Genomic DNA, 16,071 nt, shown 5'->3' on the forward strand with positions numbered 1-16,071 from the left:
TATATGTATAATCTACAAAATGGAGTCCATTCTTGCAAACACGCTGAGCACGGCCGCGATGAGCTCCAATTGCAATTCATCGGCAGAGCATATTTCTGTTTCGTGGGCTATTTCTTGGCCCAAGTTGGTACCCAAACCTAATGGGCTCTGGTGCGACCGCAAGTTGAAGGGGTAGTCTCCAAAATCAGCCAACAACTCGTCTGCTCTAGCGAAGGCCTGATCTCGCTTGTCATAGTTGAGAGTGGTTAGGACATTCTCGAGAACATTGGCAGCGTGCGAACCACATACCAAAGCTACCGACCGCAAGTAGCGGAAAGACGTTTCTTTGGGGAACTGATCGCTGCTCACGGAGTCCATGTCCACCGTACGTGCGGTAAGAAGGTTGAGAATCCGGTTTTTAATATGTTCTTTGGACATCTTGTCGGCTACCGGATGAGTCGCCATGTCAAACAAAAAGAAGCTTTTACGTTCTGTGCGCAAAATGCCTTTGTCTACGAGGCCCTTGGCCAACCGTTCACGCACCTGTTTCAATTGATAGTTGATCTTCATCAAATTCCACGTTTCGCCCGATAAAAGATCGATCCAGTTGGTCACCGACAAATGCGACTCATCGTTCTTCATGATGCGAAGAGCCTCGTCCAATAACACCTCTCCAGTAGGCTCCGAGTCCACCACCTGGACCAAACGGTCGGCCAATTCGAACCTTCTACGAGCAGGGTCGTTGACCAAGGTAATTTTGTTGCGGAATGCCAATTCCAACAAAATACACCCACGCAAAGCATAGGAAATGTTGTCGTTCCAGAACGACAAGTAGCCCTCTCTGTCCTTGAGGCCCATAAGAAGCACTTCCTCCATCAACGTCAACAATGGTAGGTTCAATGTTTTGCTATCGGCGATGTCGCGTGAATCGATGCCAATCTTGTGGTCGATAATTTCGCTGTCTCCTTCATCAAATTCACCAGAGGTTCTCTTGGAGCCTGGAGCGGGACTACCCGAACCTCCTCCTGCGCCCGCGGCTCTTCGACCGCCTCCGCGGCGCTTTTGCAAACCAGAACTCGACATGATTATACCGTCGTTGAGGTGGATTTCAGCTAGATTTTGGATTTCGGCAGATGCAGGAGCTCTGCTGGAGCCTGTGATTGTGAAAGCTTATGGTAGGGAAAGAGACTGAAATGAGCCGAAAAGCTACCTAAATGATAGTTGATAATGATGTGAAGCTCTGTGCTTGGTTTCGAGACTCAATTGCCAATTTTGGTCCATTTACATGTGTCTTTCTCCTTGTGCGATTATGTAATTTCCGTAACTACATAGCCTGGGTCCTTTTCTTATATGCCGACCGCGTGTACAAAGATACTATTGATGGATTAGTGGTACCGACAGCATTAACCTCAAACTCAAGAAAGCCGCAGAAAGCCGCGGAGAATTGAAAGCTCTTACTATAAGCTGAATTTCAGTGGATTATAACAAGCAACACCATCTCTTATTTGGACTCAGATACGATCCAATTGCAGCTTGTTGGTGGTTCTGGTTCGTGATTATACCATCACTACCTATTATAGCTCAATTTCGATCAAAGATTCTTGATCCTTCCACCTAAGAGACTCACCACATTTAATCACCACCTTTAATCACCAACTTTAATCCTTTGTTCCAAATGTTATCTCCCACGTTTACCAACAATAGCGATGAACCCCACACCCCCGATAGAGACGATTATGTTTCGTTCCCTATGTTTCCTGAACCCCAGGATGACCGTGAAACCAGCTTCGGCCGTATACTATCCAGAACACTCCGCAAGGTGACCTCCAATGCGTCACATCTTGTTCAGAATTATGCCAACAAGAGTGACGACGATGATGAAGAAAATGCTGGTCCGGTCCGATTGCCCAATCTCGCCTCCACCATACTGGGTGCCGAAGATATTGACTCGGTTCCACACATATATGCATCTGGACCGGCTGTTTCTCATGTGGATTCAGTGCAAACAAGCATTGAGGAACTGACTAAAGAACCAAATCCACCTCGTCCTCGTGAATTTCCTGATAAATCAGCAACAACAGAATCAGTTCCACTGACTTTGCCTCCACCAGTAGTGATGTCTGATAGGCATAGTCTTCGGTTATCGACAATGTCGGTACCGAAGCTTTCGGCAGTGGATACTAGTTCTGTGCGTTATGCAAGAGAAGAGATAAATGCCACTGCCTCTCTTCTTCCAGCGCCTCAGCCGGTGGTTGCAAAATCCACCACCTCTGTCATAGCAGAAACTACCGCTAACAACACTCATGATTCCAATGTTGAAACTTCTTCACTCCAAGATAAAATCACCTCCATCTTTACAAACCTTCCCAACGATATAGAGGTTTCAGACGACTCGGCTTCTGAAGGTGATACTGCAAACGACAGCACATTAGGACCACTCAAGAGAACTGATGCTAGCTTCGATAAGGACTCTGAATTCTATACTAGTTCACGTCGGAACTCTATTGTTCCCAGCATATCATCCAAGACTCAAACGTCGGCTCTTATAAGCGGAGCCAAGTCCATCTTGAGCACCAGCATTCCTCTGACAGTTCTACCTGCATCCCTAACTCCCAGCAGTAGTATTAAACGGTCCAAGAAAAAGAAGAAACTAATTAAGCGCAAGAACTCGGAAAATCCTTTGAAAAACGGTGGGATTCCTCAGAAATATTGGATGAACGATTCTTTCGTCTCAGACTGTCTCAACTGTTTCAAGCCGTTTACTGCATTCCGACGTAAGCATCATTGTCGATTTTGTGGTCAGATCTTCTGTGCCGATTGCACCCTCTTTATTTCCTACAATCAGCATAAAGACGAACGTAAAGCCAGGGTTGCGTCGTCTACTCACAGGCGAGGAAAAAGCTACCAAGATCAACTTCGGGTGTGCAAGCCATGCTATAGTGATGTGATTGTGTATTTGAGTGACGACTCTTCCTCGTCATCCTCTGAATCTGGTGACGAAGATCCTATTCCGACAGAAACTCTTACGCCAAACTACCTGTTGTCTAGGATGCGCTCACTCTCGACGGGCTCTCGAAAGGACAGTTTGCGGCACGAGATAAGACTGGACAGTCGTGAACTTCGAGAATCTCCACAGCACAATAGAACATTTCTTAAATCTCCCGATCAAAGTTCGCCGGTACCATATAGGTCTCCACAGCATCTGACCCTGACTGACATTACAACTACTCGCCCACCTCATTTCGAGGTCTTACTGTCAAAGCACGCTCCGCAAATGGCGATACCTACTACCAGAAAAGGCGAGGCAGTTGAAATTCCTGATATTCCTTCTCGTCGAAATACCAACAAATCGATGGGTTTATCGAGCAGTGCCACCTCCAAATTTACACCTTTCACCTCACTAGACCATTCTGCAAGACACCTTCTGACGCTGGGAGACTATTCGCCTTGGATGAAGAACTACACCTCAGCTGGAGATTTGTCGCAATCGCTCAGTCTTGATAATATTGGACAATTTTACAGCAGCTTGATCGGCAAACGATCTCACGGTAAACTCACAGACAAGGATTCAATCAGGTACGATCGAAGCGAGATTAAAAATTCCACAAAGATTCAGGACGAAGACTTGGAAAGCGAAAGTGAAGACGAGAACGTGATGTCATTATATACCTCGCTCAACCACGGACCGCTTACGGTAAGATCCAGCCTTCCTCCACGTCACTCTATCAGCGCTAATGCAGTGCCAACATTGGGTGAATTTCCTCAAATGTTAGCGAAAGATAGTGATAAGAATTTCACCATTTCTCAAGGTCATTCGAATCACCTACTTGTTCCCCTAGGAAGTTTGCAGCGTCGACTGTTATCCTTTATGAGTCCAAAACCTGAGACTAGCTCGAAGTCTCGTGAGCGAGCCCACGCATCGCTTCTTAGAATGAAGTCTCGCCGAAGAGGAACATCCACACGAAATGTCCTGATTCTCACCCGCAACAATAATCGTCTACCGAGTTTGGATGCTTCTCAACAGACTTTCGATTCACCTCCCGCATCACCCGCTCCCGATGAGACCAAGACAAGCTTGTCAAAGACGTTTTCTGGAGAAATTGCAGATTCCCTCAAATCATTATCACCTGAGAACCTGACCCACGAGTACGCTGAGGTGCTGAAACAAAGTCCGTCTTTTGATGAAAAGAAGTTTGTGGACAAAGACCGAACTGTCAAAAATTTGTCAAAGGACCTGATGTATTCTTCCCTTTTCAAAAAATTGGCTTATCAATGCTTCGATGATAGTGGTATAAAGGATAATTCTGACCGATGGTATGCATCCCTCATGAGGGTCCTTTCTCATCTTGACGATCTTAAGCTAACTGATACATTGGACATCAAGCAATATGTGAAGATTAAGAAGATTTTTGGAGGTCAAATTGAAGACACAGCTATGGTGGATGGCATATTCATGACCAAGAATGTTGATTCCAAGAGAATGGCGGTGGACATTGACAATCCCAAGATTGCAATTTTGATGTTTCCTCTCGAATACATGAAACAGAAGGAACAATTTATCAGTCTCCGGACCATACATTCACAGCAATCAGTCTATATCTCCAACCTTGTATCCCGGATTGTATCCTTCAAGCCGGATATCATTTTAGTTGGAGATACTGTTTGTGGTATGGCTGAGTCCCTATTGGAGGCTGAAAACATTACAGTGATTTCCAATCTCAAACCGCAAATCATAGAAAGAGTATCCAGATACACCAAGGCCGATATATTTCAATCTATCAATGACTTGTTTTTCAAGAAAGGGTCCTTGGGCACTTGTGCCAAATTCAGAGTGAAGAGATATATCTATGAAAACTGCGTGAAGACATTCGTTTTCTTTACGGGAACTGATGTGACTTCAGGGTTCACAGTTGCTTTAAGAGGTGGTCTGGAGTCCTTATTGGATTCTGTAAAGTACACCGCTGAGGTCCTTGCTCCAAGTATTTTGAACTCAAAATTTGAAGTCTCGTTATTGAAAGAGCAAGGGGTAGAATACCTTGACGAACCTTCTAGCGAGCTGAGCCTTCTATCCAAAGTTACAAATATCGAGGGTACACTTGATTTGTTGATCAAAGTTTACGAAAGTTTACCAAAAGAGATCAAAACTCAATTGGGAGCTCTTCATATTCTTGACAAGCAAGAGGTGTTTGAGTATTGCAAGTCATTCCAGAAGCGTCAACTCTCTTCCTCGCCATCTGTGGTGTATGCTCCCCCATCAGCATTATGGAATTTGATCGAGTCATATGAATACTACCTAAATGCATTTGACAATTTCAAACAGATCTTACTTTCTGGTGTCGAAGAGATTGATCCGGAGTCATTGAAAAGCATAGGGATGTCAACTCTGTTGGAAATGCTTCCAGGAGGATCAAGCGATCTCCTTCCAATTGTCAAAAGTGCTCGAGATGTCACTTTGCGGTATTCGTTGGATGAGTTGGTAACCAAGGAACGCATATGGTCAAACTGCGCTAAACTTCCAAAATACCTGCTCTCACCAAGTAGCCATCGAAGCATACACATTTTGAACTCGACCGTCTCCATAACGCATGCGACTCCATGTTTCGGGCCCAATTTGGTTGTTGTGGATTATTACACCGAAAACGACAAATGTATAGGCCTTTTTCTAGACCAGATATTCCAGGAAGCTTCCAAGACCTGCGAAGAGTGTGGTGTTCTATTCTTGAACCATTACAAATCTTACGTTCATGGCAATGGAAAGCTTGACTTCATTACTGAAAGATTTGAAAATGTCATGGATGGCGCTTTGCATGAGGGTCTCAATCAAAGGTTCATGTGGAGTTATTGCCAGGAATGTAATAAAACGACTCCTATTCAAAAGATGAGTCCGGAAACATATTACTATTCAATTGGGAAATTTTTCGAGCTAGGGTTTTGGAACGGCAAAGCGTCGCATATCAGTAGCATTGACTGCCCTCATGACTTCTTCAGGAGCCATATCCGATATTTTGGCTTGAACGATTTGGTGATCAGATTGGAGTATTCCACTATAGAGACTTATGAGGTGATTGCACCAAGAAAGCAGCTTGAGATTGTACCTTCAGCTGATATGTCATTGAAGATCAAAACTTACCATCTGATTCGTGACAAGTCCAACAAGTTTTTCAAGAGTATCGAGAGTCGCTTGTACAGGGTTAAAGTGGATACTTTTGAAGATTCCAAAGCCGGAATGGAAAAGCTCGAAGAATTGAAAAATAAGCATCGCGAGCAAGTTGGCTCCATTGATACCCAACTACTTGAATTATACAACAGCACTCCGCCTACGGTGCATCTTCCATTGAATGCCATTTTGCGTACCTTGCAAGAGCTTGGTGTTTTTTGGGATAATGAGTTCAACGATTTCGAAAAGAGGTTTTTACCTAGTGAGAATGATATCACCAAGATTACTCAGTTTCACTTGACAAACTTTTTAATGGAAAAGCTTAATTCTGAACAGAGTACAGATTCACAAAGGAGTGAGAATAAGGATGATATGCGAGCCAAGCCACTTGACGTACCTTCTACTGTTAATGAAGGGCGGGCTGCGCAACTCAATAAAGAGAAGACCAATGAAATAGGAGAAATGATTCCCTCATCTTTATTTCGTCGTCTGAAGCTAGGTGATGACAGACTCCAATCCAAGATGTCACAAATCGAGGATATTACACCTAAGGTACCTGAAGGATCTTCTACACCACGACAAGAAACTCACCAAGGGCAAGAAGCAGCTCAGCCTACACAAAGTCGGGTGTCTCAATTGGCCAATTACTTTGACCAAATGAACTTGGATCAGATTTCAAAAGAATTCAAACAGCAAAGAGAAAGAGAGCTCAAGAAAAAGATCAACAAGTTTAAGGCATTCCCTATTGTGGCTTCTAAACCGATTGTTGAAATCTATGATAATATCGAGGACGTGGTTGACGTTACAGATATGGATACCGAGAAGGGAGAGCGAGCAGAAAAGCCAGAGCAAAAGTGGAAAGATATTCCTCGCAAAGAAAGCATGAAAACTGATGATGCTGATAAGGTGAAAGATAAGCCAAAAGACGTCAAGAAAGGTGTGGACTTACCTCAGCCCGAAAAGAATTCTCTCTTGAAGTCGTTGACTACCTTTTGGGCAGATCGGTCTGCTTCACTTTGGGATTCTTTGGATTTTCCCTTGGATGCGATGGAGCATACTTTTGCTGACTCTGATGTTATTGTTCGCGAAGATGAGCCCAGTTCTCTCGTTTCATTTTGTCTTTCTTCCAGCGACTACAAGCTGAAAATCAAAGTTATGGAAGGTGATGGCGATATGGTCGACGACAACGAGAACGGCAGCAGCGATATTACTGAGAACAAGAAATTGAAAAACTTTGTCAAGATCGAGAAAAAGTTCAAGAAGAAACTCTCTGACGACGAAAGTGTTCATGAGCTCGAAAAAATCATGACAAAGGATAAATCCAATCATCTCAAGTATCAGTTCAGCGACGGTGATACGCAGTTTTCGTGTAAGATCTTTTACTCCGAGCAATTTGAAGCGTTGCGAAGATCGTGTGGTAATAACGACAGTTTCATCCAAAGTCTTTCGCGGTGTGTGAAGTGGGACTCTAGTGGAGGGCAGAGTGGGTCAAACTTTTTGAAAACTTTGGATAATCGGTATATTGTCAAAGAGCTTTCGAAAAGTGAGCTCGAATCTTTCATTGCCATTGCTCCATTCTACTTCAAGTATATCTGCCAATCCCTTTTCAGTACTTTGTCAACCGCAATAGCCAAGATTTTTGGTTTCTATCAGATTCATATTAAAAATGCAGCTACAGGAAAGACGTTTCGTATGGATTTCCTTATCATGGAAAACTTGTTTTACAATCACAAAACGACGAGAATTTTTGATTTGAAGGGAAGCATGAGAAACAGGCATGTCAAGCAGACCGGAAAGGAGAACGAGGTGTTATTGGACGAGAACATGATTGAGTATATCTACGAATCTCCCTTGTTCGTGAAGGAACATCTGAAGCGAATGCTCCGAGGATCTCTTTTCAACGACACCTCGTTCTTCTCCGCCATGGACGTGATGGACTACTCACTTATAATAGGCATTGACGATACCTCCAAGAGGCTCTACATTGGTATTATCGACTGGTTGCGTACTTTTACGTGGGACAAAAAAGTGGAGAATTGGGTCAAGGGTAATAACTTGATGGGCGGTGGAAAAAAGGGAAAAGATCCGACAATCGTCACCCCGAAACAGTATAGAACCCGGTTCCGTGAAGCTATGGAACGATATATCCTTGAAGTACCCGATATTTGGTACGAAGGTCGGTGAATCACCGCCTGCATTATCGCTACTGCACTCACCTGTCAAGCCGCACCATCGCGCGTTACAGCCACTCGTCCTGCCCCGTGTTGGCAATTGCGAGGCAGTGTGCGTGCGCCAAACGCACTGTCCTGCAACGCCTTGCTGGCTGGCGTGCGGCACTCAGTGAAAGCCGCGTATAGGGGTCTAAATCGATTTCGTCAGTTTGATCTCTTGATAATTGTGACTGATGGGGTTTGGATTTCACACCGCATCGGCGGTCTTGATGATAATATGCCTTGTTTTCTTGATCCTTGCCACAATATCGGCCCCAGTGGTGCCTTCGTTTGCCTTGGGCCAAACTACAAGCCACAGATTTGGTGTGTTTGGGCTGTGTGAAATTAAATCTGGGAGTTGTACTAAAGCTGCTTATCCTTACACTCTTGGTGATATCGATAAAGGTTCTGGCTGGACATTGGCTCCGTCTACTAGAAATTCGTTATCCAAGATCTTTATTTTGTGCCCGATCGGAGCAGGTCTTAGTTTGATAACATTACTTGCTATTCTTGTGGGCCACTGTGTTGGATCAGTGGCTCTTATTTTGGCGATTGTTTTCAATGCCATCTCGTTTATCATTGCGGTTCTTGTATGTGTTATTGTGATCGTTGTGTTCAACCCAAATGTTGCTTGGACTGGTTGGATCTTGATCGGACTGGCAGTAGCCTCGTTGTTTTCTCTCATTTTGTTGGTACTTGCCCTCAAGTTCCATGGCTCTCGTGACGATGCAGATGAAAACGAAGGCGACACTACTAGCTTTGAAGGTGATAGGGCTTTTGGTGTACCTAACAAGGCGTTCGACGAGAAATTTTCCGCACCTAGATCTGGTGGTTATGGTGACGACTCGTCTTTCAAGCAGTCATACCAATTCACTGTCCAAAAGCCTCAGACACAAGTTTCGAAAACGTTGACAAACTCTAGTGTCTACAACTCCAACCCACAGTTGGCAAAGGATTTTACGGTTCACGATAGACCTTCAAACTTGTCGCTTGGTCGCACCGGAACTGCTAGCTCTTCTTTCTACGATGAACTGCGGGTAAACTTGGTCAATGGTCCTAATACGCCCGTTGTAAGCAATAAGCAAATGGCACCAAACGTCAGACCAGAAGTAGCTCAGACGCAAATGCCTGCCCCAAAACAACCTCCTTATCCAGCTCAAAATCCCTTGGACAAGAGGCCATATAACCCCACTGACATGAGTGTGTTTGAACACCATCCTGAAGTTGAGGGACACCGTCCTTTTCACGGAACTTCCAGATGACGAGCCGGCTCGTACCAACCACAACTATAGCAAATCAGACGAGATGGATTCAGATGCTGATTCGGACTTTACTAGTGTATCCCAGCGTGCACCCAACCCCAACTATCAACCTCAAATGAACTATTTTCCTCCTCCACAACAAGCTGGTGGACCTGTACCTTACGGAGGAAACCCCCATCCTCCACAGCAGCCTCCTCAACAGAATTATGGCTACTCGCAAGGTCAACAATATGCGCCGCAATTTGTGTCCCGACCTGCTGGAAACTTTGGGCCTCCTCCTTCGCAAAATTATGCACCTCCCATGCATCAACAGCTGAGAGGACCTACTGTGTCAGAAAACATTTTGTCGCAAAATCCTGACGTGAACTTTGCAAGGACAGGAAGAAGAGGCCATCAGCAACAGTACAAACCAGGAGCTGCCAGAATAAATCAACAGAGAAACTTGATGGGTAACCGCGCTGCTGGGTTTAGAGATAGTCCGTATGGAGGGTTTTAGGAACGACTTTATTTCGGTAGAATGTATTATATAGGAAGAAAATCAACACCAGGCTGAATTTGATTAAGATCGTGGATTAGAATCGGGATTGGGATCTTGTGGGTGGTCTATGGTCGGCCTATCTCCCTTGTCTGGTTGCGGATGGGAGGGCTTTTCCACCACCTTCGTTGATCCATGAGGTTTGACGAGAACTATCATGAATAATGCAAACACCACCAATGAAAGCAAGAATATTATTTTGCATTTGGTTGTTCTCTTCTGGTAACCTTTCGCTTTGATAAGTTCCTTATCGGCAGTTTTGAGATCTTGCGCCGTGTTTGCCAAATTGTAGTCTATACGATCAAGCACACTGCCTTGGTCAACAACCAAACTTTCCATTTCTTTGAAGATGGTTGAGATTTCAAGTATACCCATTGCTAGTTTCAGAATTTCTCGATCGCGCTGTTCGAGGTATTGTGAGTTGGCACCTTTAACCTGTTGCGTTTCTTGAAGAACACGTTTTGAATAGTCTTCAATATTTTTGGCTTCTTCTTCCATGATAAGGGTGTTTTGGTCGGTATCCATATACGACGACGACGTTAATAGTGAGTCACTTTCGTCTTCGTCGTCACGGAGGAACTTCATGTAGTTATTTTGAAGATTACGGAAAAGTAATGAAGTATCCTGGAGTTTTTGAGCATAATTCTTCTTGTAGTTTTCAATGACTGCGAGATCATTGGCCGTGAAGTCAAGTCCTAGGCGATCGTAATTCTTTTGGAGAAACTCAAACTTCTTTATCAAAACGTAGCACGCTTCAAATTTCTTTGTGATGTCGTAATTGAGTTGCTCGATACTATTCTCTAAAACTCGCTTGTCTCCCTGGGCAGTAATGAGTAATTTTTTGTACATTGCATTAAGTTCTCCCGTCTTGGACTTGATAAAAGATAAATTGACGTCTATATCCTTCGATATGTCAACTGCTGTGGGAACAATTGGTTTCATTTCAATTGTGTTGCCATCATCACGGTACTTTGTATGACGCCGAGAACCCATCAAACCCTCTTCTTCCTCCCGCAAAGATGCGATTCTGTCGCCACTCAAAGGCACACTTCGAGATATCGTTCGCCGATAAGATAGAAAAAGGTTGGTTCTGTCCCTAAACATGCTACAAAATCGAGTAATCGGAAAAACGTCATTATGTGAACTTTTGTGTCCTGCACATACATGGAGGATTGTCTAGGTATATATAGTGTTCATTTCTTCTTCTTGTTAAGAAAGTGGAGATTGTGCAAGTTCAAACTAGAAGTAGACTTTGCTGGGGCTCCAGCAACTGCACTTCGAGAGGAAGCACTGCTAGAAGGCTGGGCCACACTTGAGGGCTGCGATAAGAGTGGGTGCGAAATTCCTGGCGACGCAGACATTGGTGATATCACCAGTAGTCCTGGAGTTCGCGACGGCATGGTGGATATTCTGCTGGGCTGGGGACTTGCTATGTGACTCGAATGTGTAGGGGATGAAGAGAGCAGGTTTAATCCTGGACTGCTCAGATTGTTCAGGCCCAACAGGCCATGCGATCCAATGTGCGAACCTGAAGTTGGAGGCTCGTAAGCTGGTGAAAGAACTTCTTCACTAGCATCCGACTTGAGAGCTTGTGAGTACGTAGGAAGCCTCGTAAGGCTTCTGGCATCTAGCGATGAGGCAGCAGATGCGACTCGAGAAAGATGTGCTGGAGGAGACAGAAGTCCAGGACTGACGAGCGGTGAGAGCGACTGGCCATGAGGAAGCGAATAGGTTGGCGAGAGTTGCGAATTTTGCGATAACGATCTGATGGGTATGGGTCTTCCTCTAGTCAAGTAATCGCCTTCCTGGCCACCACTGGGCTCACCTCCGAGATTGAACGTAGCTCTTCCGCCTGGTGTTCCTGCGGCCGATGGAGGACGACTGGAATCTTCGTCATTTTGACGCTGTAAGCTGAGAAGTCGGAGGTTCTCGTTCAACTGTGCCGAATCCAAGGGAGACATTGAAAACTGACCGATGTCGGCGTCAGGTGGTGGGCCGCGAGGGGTGGCTGACCCTGACGAAAGTGGTGACTCAATGGGCAGCACTTCGGACCAAAGACGATCGTAGATGTGTTTTTCGTATAGCGGCGGAGCCATGAGTCCTGTTAATGATGTGTACGAGTTTTCGTGCGAAACATTTGCCGAGTCTTGTCCGCCTAATTCGTTCAAGCTTGTGTAACTGGATCTTTCTGTCGTGAACAACTCTTCGTCGTCTGAATCTTGGCAGTCTTCGTCTAGTTCATCAGGCTTGGCACGCACAGAGATGAAGGGCAGGATAAATAACTGCACGGGCAATGACGCCCTAAGTTCCGAAACGTGGCCATCGGGATTCACCAACCCTATAACGAACTTGAGTTTATGGCGCACCTTCATGTAATTCTGGATTTCACAGTCTTGGGTACACTTGGAGAGGGTAGCTGGAACCCGAATAAACGATTCCACTTCCCATTTATCCAACTGATATTCTGCCTCTTCTTCAGTTGGCCTAGGAATGAAGTTTTCACTGACCACACGTTCACCGTTATGTACCGGTGGGATGATACCAACGTAAGAGTAGTATTCCACTAGCTGGATCTTGATGTCTCCGAGACCGAGGCCCTTGAGAAGTGGAACCATCATCATGCTCACCGGAGTTCCAGAGCCTATAGCAATTGCCTTTGAGGGCACATTCAACGAATATTCCACCTTTTGAGGCCAGGTATTATCCACTGCCACCGTTTCCGAGAGCTCCACTGCATCGGTCGTCAACGTGCGTACCACTCTGATGTGCTTTTTCGTGACCAACGGCTGGTGGAACTTGCCGCGATCAATAGATGCCTCGAGCTTGTAGATGATAGATCCGCCAGGAAGTCCCTCTACGGATTCGGGCATGCTTCCAGGAAGCACGGCACTGAATGGGATCTCGTAGTTTCCCGTGGAAAGAACGTGACTGCGGCCGCCACGCGAGCTGGAGTTGAGACTGGTTAGGTTACTGAAAGAGCCATGAGGCGAAGAAAGCAGAAGACTCGAAGATGACTTGTTGCGTTTGGACGAGAGTCGAGATCCTCGAAGGTTTTCGGCCGAGTGCTCTCGAGATAATTCTGCCATTTCTGATAAATGTGTGTTGAACTCGTTGGCATCCCAAACATGCTCAAATATTTTCTTGTCAAACCGGTGATTTTTGGGCATGGCAGTTTTGCCTGCTTGGATGGTTTCTGTCCAGTTCAAACGAAGCGTGGCATAAAGACGGAGTCCCAACCTTCGAATCGTCAAAGGTTCGTTTATTGACAAAACAATCCGACCCGAAAGAAGGGAAGAAGCTGCTTCCTGTTGGGTACCTTTTACCACCAAGACGTCATGATCCAAGTTGTAGAGGCGGATATCGAATAAGACCGCCAGTTTGGAGCCGCCACCAGACTTTTTCGGCATCTGCGATGATTAGAGTTTAACGGTGAACAAAAGAAGGATCGAAAAAGAAACTTGTTATCAGGGATTTTGCCGCCTGTGTACAGTCTCGGAGAAATCGAAAGGGTTAGTCCGGGACGGTGCGCCAAGCGTGGCTGAACGTTCGGTGCAGGAAAAGAGCAGGTCCCTGTTTGGGGTGAACATTTGGCATTTAGGCTAATTGGTTAGATTGTGCGAAGAAGATTGAAACTTAAGAATGAAGGTGACATGAAATGAAGCAAATAGTCACATTTGTGTTATTTCCAAATAATGCATTTAGTGGATGTTTTATAAACCGTTAGATTTCGCACCCAAATATTTCACTGGTAAGTAACCGCACTACCTCCATTGTTCTAGCAAGCCAATTTGAAATAAGACGAAAATGTCAAATAAGCACCACCGCATACTCAATTGCCCATTCTGAAACCCTCAACATTCTGCACCAAACCTGTCACCCCTAACCCCCACGGCGTGGGCTCGCTTAATCCAGCCTTGTACCTGGCCCCGGGTCGCGTGCGACATATTTTTTCCCTGGCTTCGCACTAATTTGCAACCGTTTTGGGGCCGCGCACCAGCCATCTTGCCAGTAACCAGCTACAACGCATATGTCGGTAACTCTAAAATCCTGTAACCCCTGGCTAGTTTGTTCGTCTGCATCGCCTGGCTGGTCCCTTTAGATTTATTTAAAGGCTTGGCTGTGCCTCCCTAGAATTTATTGCTCCCAACCCATCTAGGTTGTTAATATCCCACTGCTGGTGGTTTCTAATTATAGTTCGTTGTCTCCGAGTCATTGATTTGCTCTCGGTCCCACCCTAGTCTTCCTTCAGGCACGAACCTTCTCCATGCTTTCCCATGATGCTTTTGCCGAAAGGTCCCTCAAAAGACACAAGTCTGTGTGTACCCCTCCACTTTCAAGGGCGTCGTCTGTCAAGCATTTTTCTCGTAGGAGAGATCGGTCTCCGTCGTACCCACTGTACTTAAGCGATCTGGATGTGTCGTTTTCATCGTCTGACCTCGAATCACTTCCTGATCTTTCTGACGATACCACCGCTGAATCTTCACCCATAGTGGAGAGAACGTGTGTTTTGTTTCCTCCTCTTCAAAACTACTTCGAAGAGCCCGTGAAAACAGCCACACCTCCTCCTCATCCATCGATATTCGACATACCTGAAATTGTTCATAAAATTGTGGAATTTGCACATCTTCAAAACCCCGTGGTGCCCCACGAGGTGGCCCCCATCCGCCGACGTCCGCTTTCGTTCGACCACGCAATGTTGATATATGGCGACAAAGAAAGAGCTTCGAAAGCTCTCCAGGATCCCGCACCTCTTCACCCATCTAGATCCAACATCTTGTACACCTGCTTGCAAATCAATAGACTTTTCCATCACGCCGCTACCGAGATTCTCCACAAGAAATTGTGCTTCAATGACCCCCGGAAATTCCATAATTTTCTGCAAAGCATTTCGCCTGGCGCTGTGCTCAGACCAACAGAACTTGTACTCCACAAAATGTTCCATATGAAGCAACCAGCTCTCGACCGGCTTCTTCACATCTCGGAATTTTCAGGCTTGGAACGCCTAGAGCTCTTTATGTGTCCCAAGATCAACGCTTCTCCTGACTTTTTTGGTGAAAAATTGAAGTCTCTAGTGATAACTGGCTCCAAAACTGCCGATGATGAATTGATGCAAATTACAGCTAAAAAGTGTCCCAATCTTGAATTATTGGATATCAGAGCCTCTGAACTCATTACGGATGCTGGAATATACTACATTGCTACAAACTGCAAAAAACTCACCACAATCAACGTTGGCCGCAAAAATAAGGGCCACCTTATAACCGATGCCAGTATGAGTCTCTTGGCCAAAAACAACCCCAACCTCTCGACCGTCGGCGTTGCCGGGTGCAATGTGTCTGACAGGTTTGTATGGGACTTGGCTCTTAATTGCAGTGACCACATGGAACGTCTTTCGCTCAACAACTGCCGCTACATATCCAACCAGTCCATTCCATTAATCCTCTACAGCGACTACTTTCCACAACTTTCGGTGCTCGAACTCATGAATGCCGACCGGATTACTAATTTCAGACCCATCATCGAGTTCAAGAGAAGACAAGAAATGAAAGGAATTTCCATGCTTCTTGAAGTGTGTGAACCGCTCTGCCGCAAAATGCGCCAGCAGGAAATCGAAATGGATCGCACAATTTCACAAAGAATTTTCAAGAACATCACGGAATGGGCAAACAGCGAAAACGACGGCGACAAACCATACCGAGAACTTATTGCATCAACCATTAATAGGTCTTAAATTCATTTATCGTGTATCATAAAAATTGCACCCAACAGATCTGCATATAAACTCCTCACTATTTACATCTCGATTTGTTCTCTGGAGAAGCAACCCATTCCATTCATATTCTTTTCGCTCGTTTCTGGTGCTTTTCGTCGATATTACGATACCACAGTGGCCCAAGTGCATCTTAGCATCAGTACCTAAATACAAAT

The 16,071-nt window shown here is 45.2% G+C and overlaps 7 protein-coding genes across 7 annotated transcripts; 4 read left to right on the plus strand and 3 right to left on the minus strand. All coding sequences in view use genetic code 12, as the record gives it.

Annotated features, from left to right (window-relative positions):
• Window positions 1-12: 12 nt before the first annotated feature.
• On the minus strand, window positions 13-1,062 carry PGUG_02719 (uncharacterized protein; the record flags this gene model as incomplete). The annotated part of the gene is made up of 1 exon (XM_001484940.1): window positions 13-1,062. The coding sequence occupies one exon, from the start codon at window positions 1,060-1,062 to the stop codon at window positions 13-15; it is 1,050 nt and encodes a 349-aa protein (XP_001484990.1).
• A 592-nt stretch (window positions 1,063-1,654) lies between these two features.
• On the plus strand, window positions 1,655-8,320 carry FAB1 (1-phosphatidylinositol-3-phosphate 5-kinase; the record flags this gene model as incomplete). The annotated part of the gene is made up of 1 exon (XM_001484941.1): window positions 1,655-8,320. The coding sequence occupies one exon, from the start codon at window positions 1,655-1,657 to the stop codon at window positions 8,318-8,320; it is 6,666 nt and encodes a 2,221-aa protein (XP_001484991.2).
• Window positions 8,321-8,540: 220 nt separating this feature from the next.
• SRD1 (Srd1p) lies at window positions 8,541-9,608 on the plus strand (the record flags this gene model as incomplete). Its single annotated transcript, XM_001484942.1, has 1 exon — window positions 8,541-9,608. One exon carries the CDS (start codon window positions 8,541-8,543, stop codon window positions 9,606-9,608), a length of 1,068 nt encoding a protein of 355 aa, XP_001484992.2.
• Window positions 9,609-9,651: 43 nt separating this feature from the next.
• PGUG_02722 (uncharacterized protein) lies at window positions 9,652-10,104 on the plus strand (the record flags this gene model as incomplete). Its single annotated transcript, XM_001484943.1, has 1 exon — window positions 9,652-10,104. The coding sequence occupies one exon, from the start codon at window positions 9,652-9,654 to the stop codon at window positions 10,102-10,104; it is 453 nt and encodes a 150-aa protein (XP_001484993.2).
• Window positions 10,105-10,167: 63 nt separating this feature from the next.
• On the minus strand, window positions 10,168-11,247 carry TLG2 (Tlg2p; the record flags this gene model as incomplete). Its single annotated transcript, XM_001484944.1, has 1 exon — window positions 10,168-11,247. One exon carries the CDS (start codon window positions 11,245-11,247, stop codon window positions 10,168-10,170), a length of 1,080 nt encoding a protein of 359 aa, XP_001484994.2.
• An 89-nt stretch (window positions 11,248-11,336) lies between these two features.
• On the minus strand, window positions 11,337-13,550 carry ROD1 (Rod1p; the record flags this gene model as incomplete). The annotated part of the gene is made up of 1 exon (XM_001484945.1): window positions 11,337-13,550. The coding sequence occupies one exon, from the start codon at window positions 13,548-13,550 to the stop codon at window positions 11,337-11,339; it is 2,214 nt and encodes a 737-aa protein (XP_001484995.2).
• An 857-nt stretch (window positions 13,551-14,407) lies between these two features.
• Window positions 14,408-15,874, plus strand: AMN1 (Amn1p; the record flags this gene model as incomplete). Its single annotated transcript, XM_001484946.1, has 1 exon — window positions 14,408-15,874. One exon carries the CDS (start codon window positions 14,408-14,410, stop codon window positions 15,872-15,874), a length of 1,467 nt encoding a protein of 488 aa, XP_001484996.2.
• Between the last annotated feature and the right edge of the window lie 197 nt (window positions 15,875-16,071).

Source organism: Meyerozyma guilliermondii, genomic scaffold (assembly GCF_000149425.1).
Source record: "Meyerozyma guilliermondii ATCC 6260 scaffold_3 genomic scaffold, whole genome shotgun sequence".
Lineage (NCBI taxonomy): Eukaryota > Fungi > Ascomycota > Pichiomycetes > Serinales > Debaryomycetaceae > Meyerozyma > Meyerozyma guilliermondii.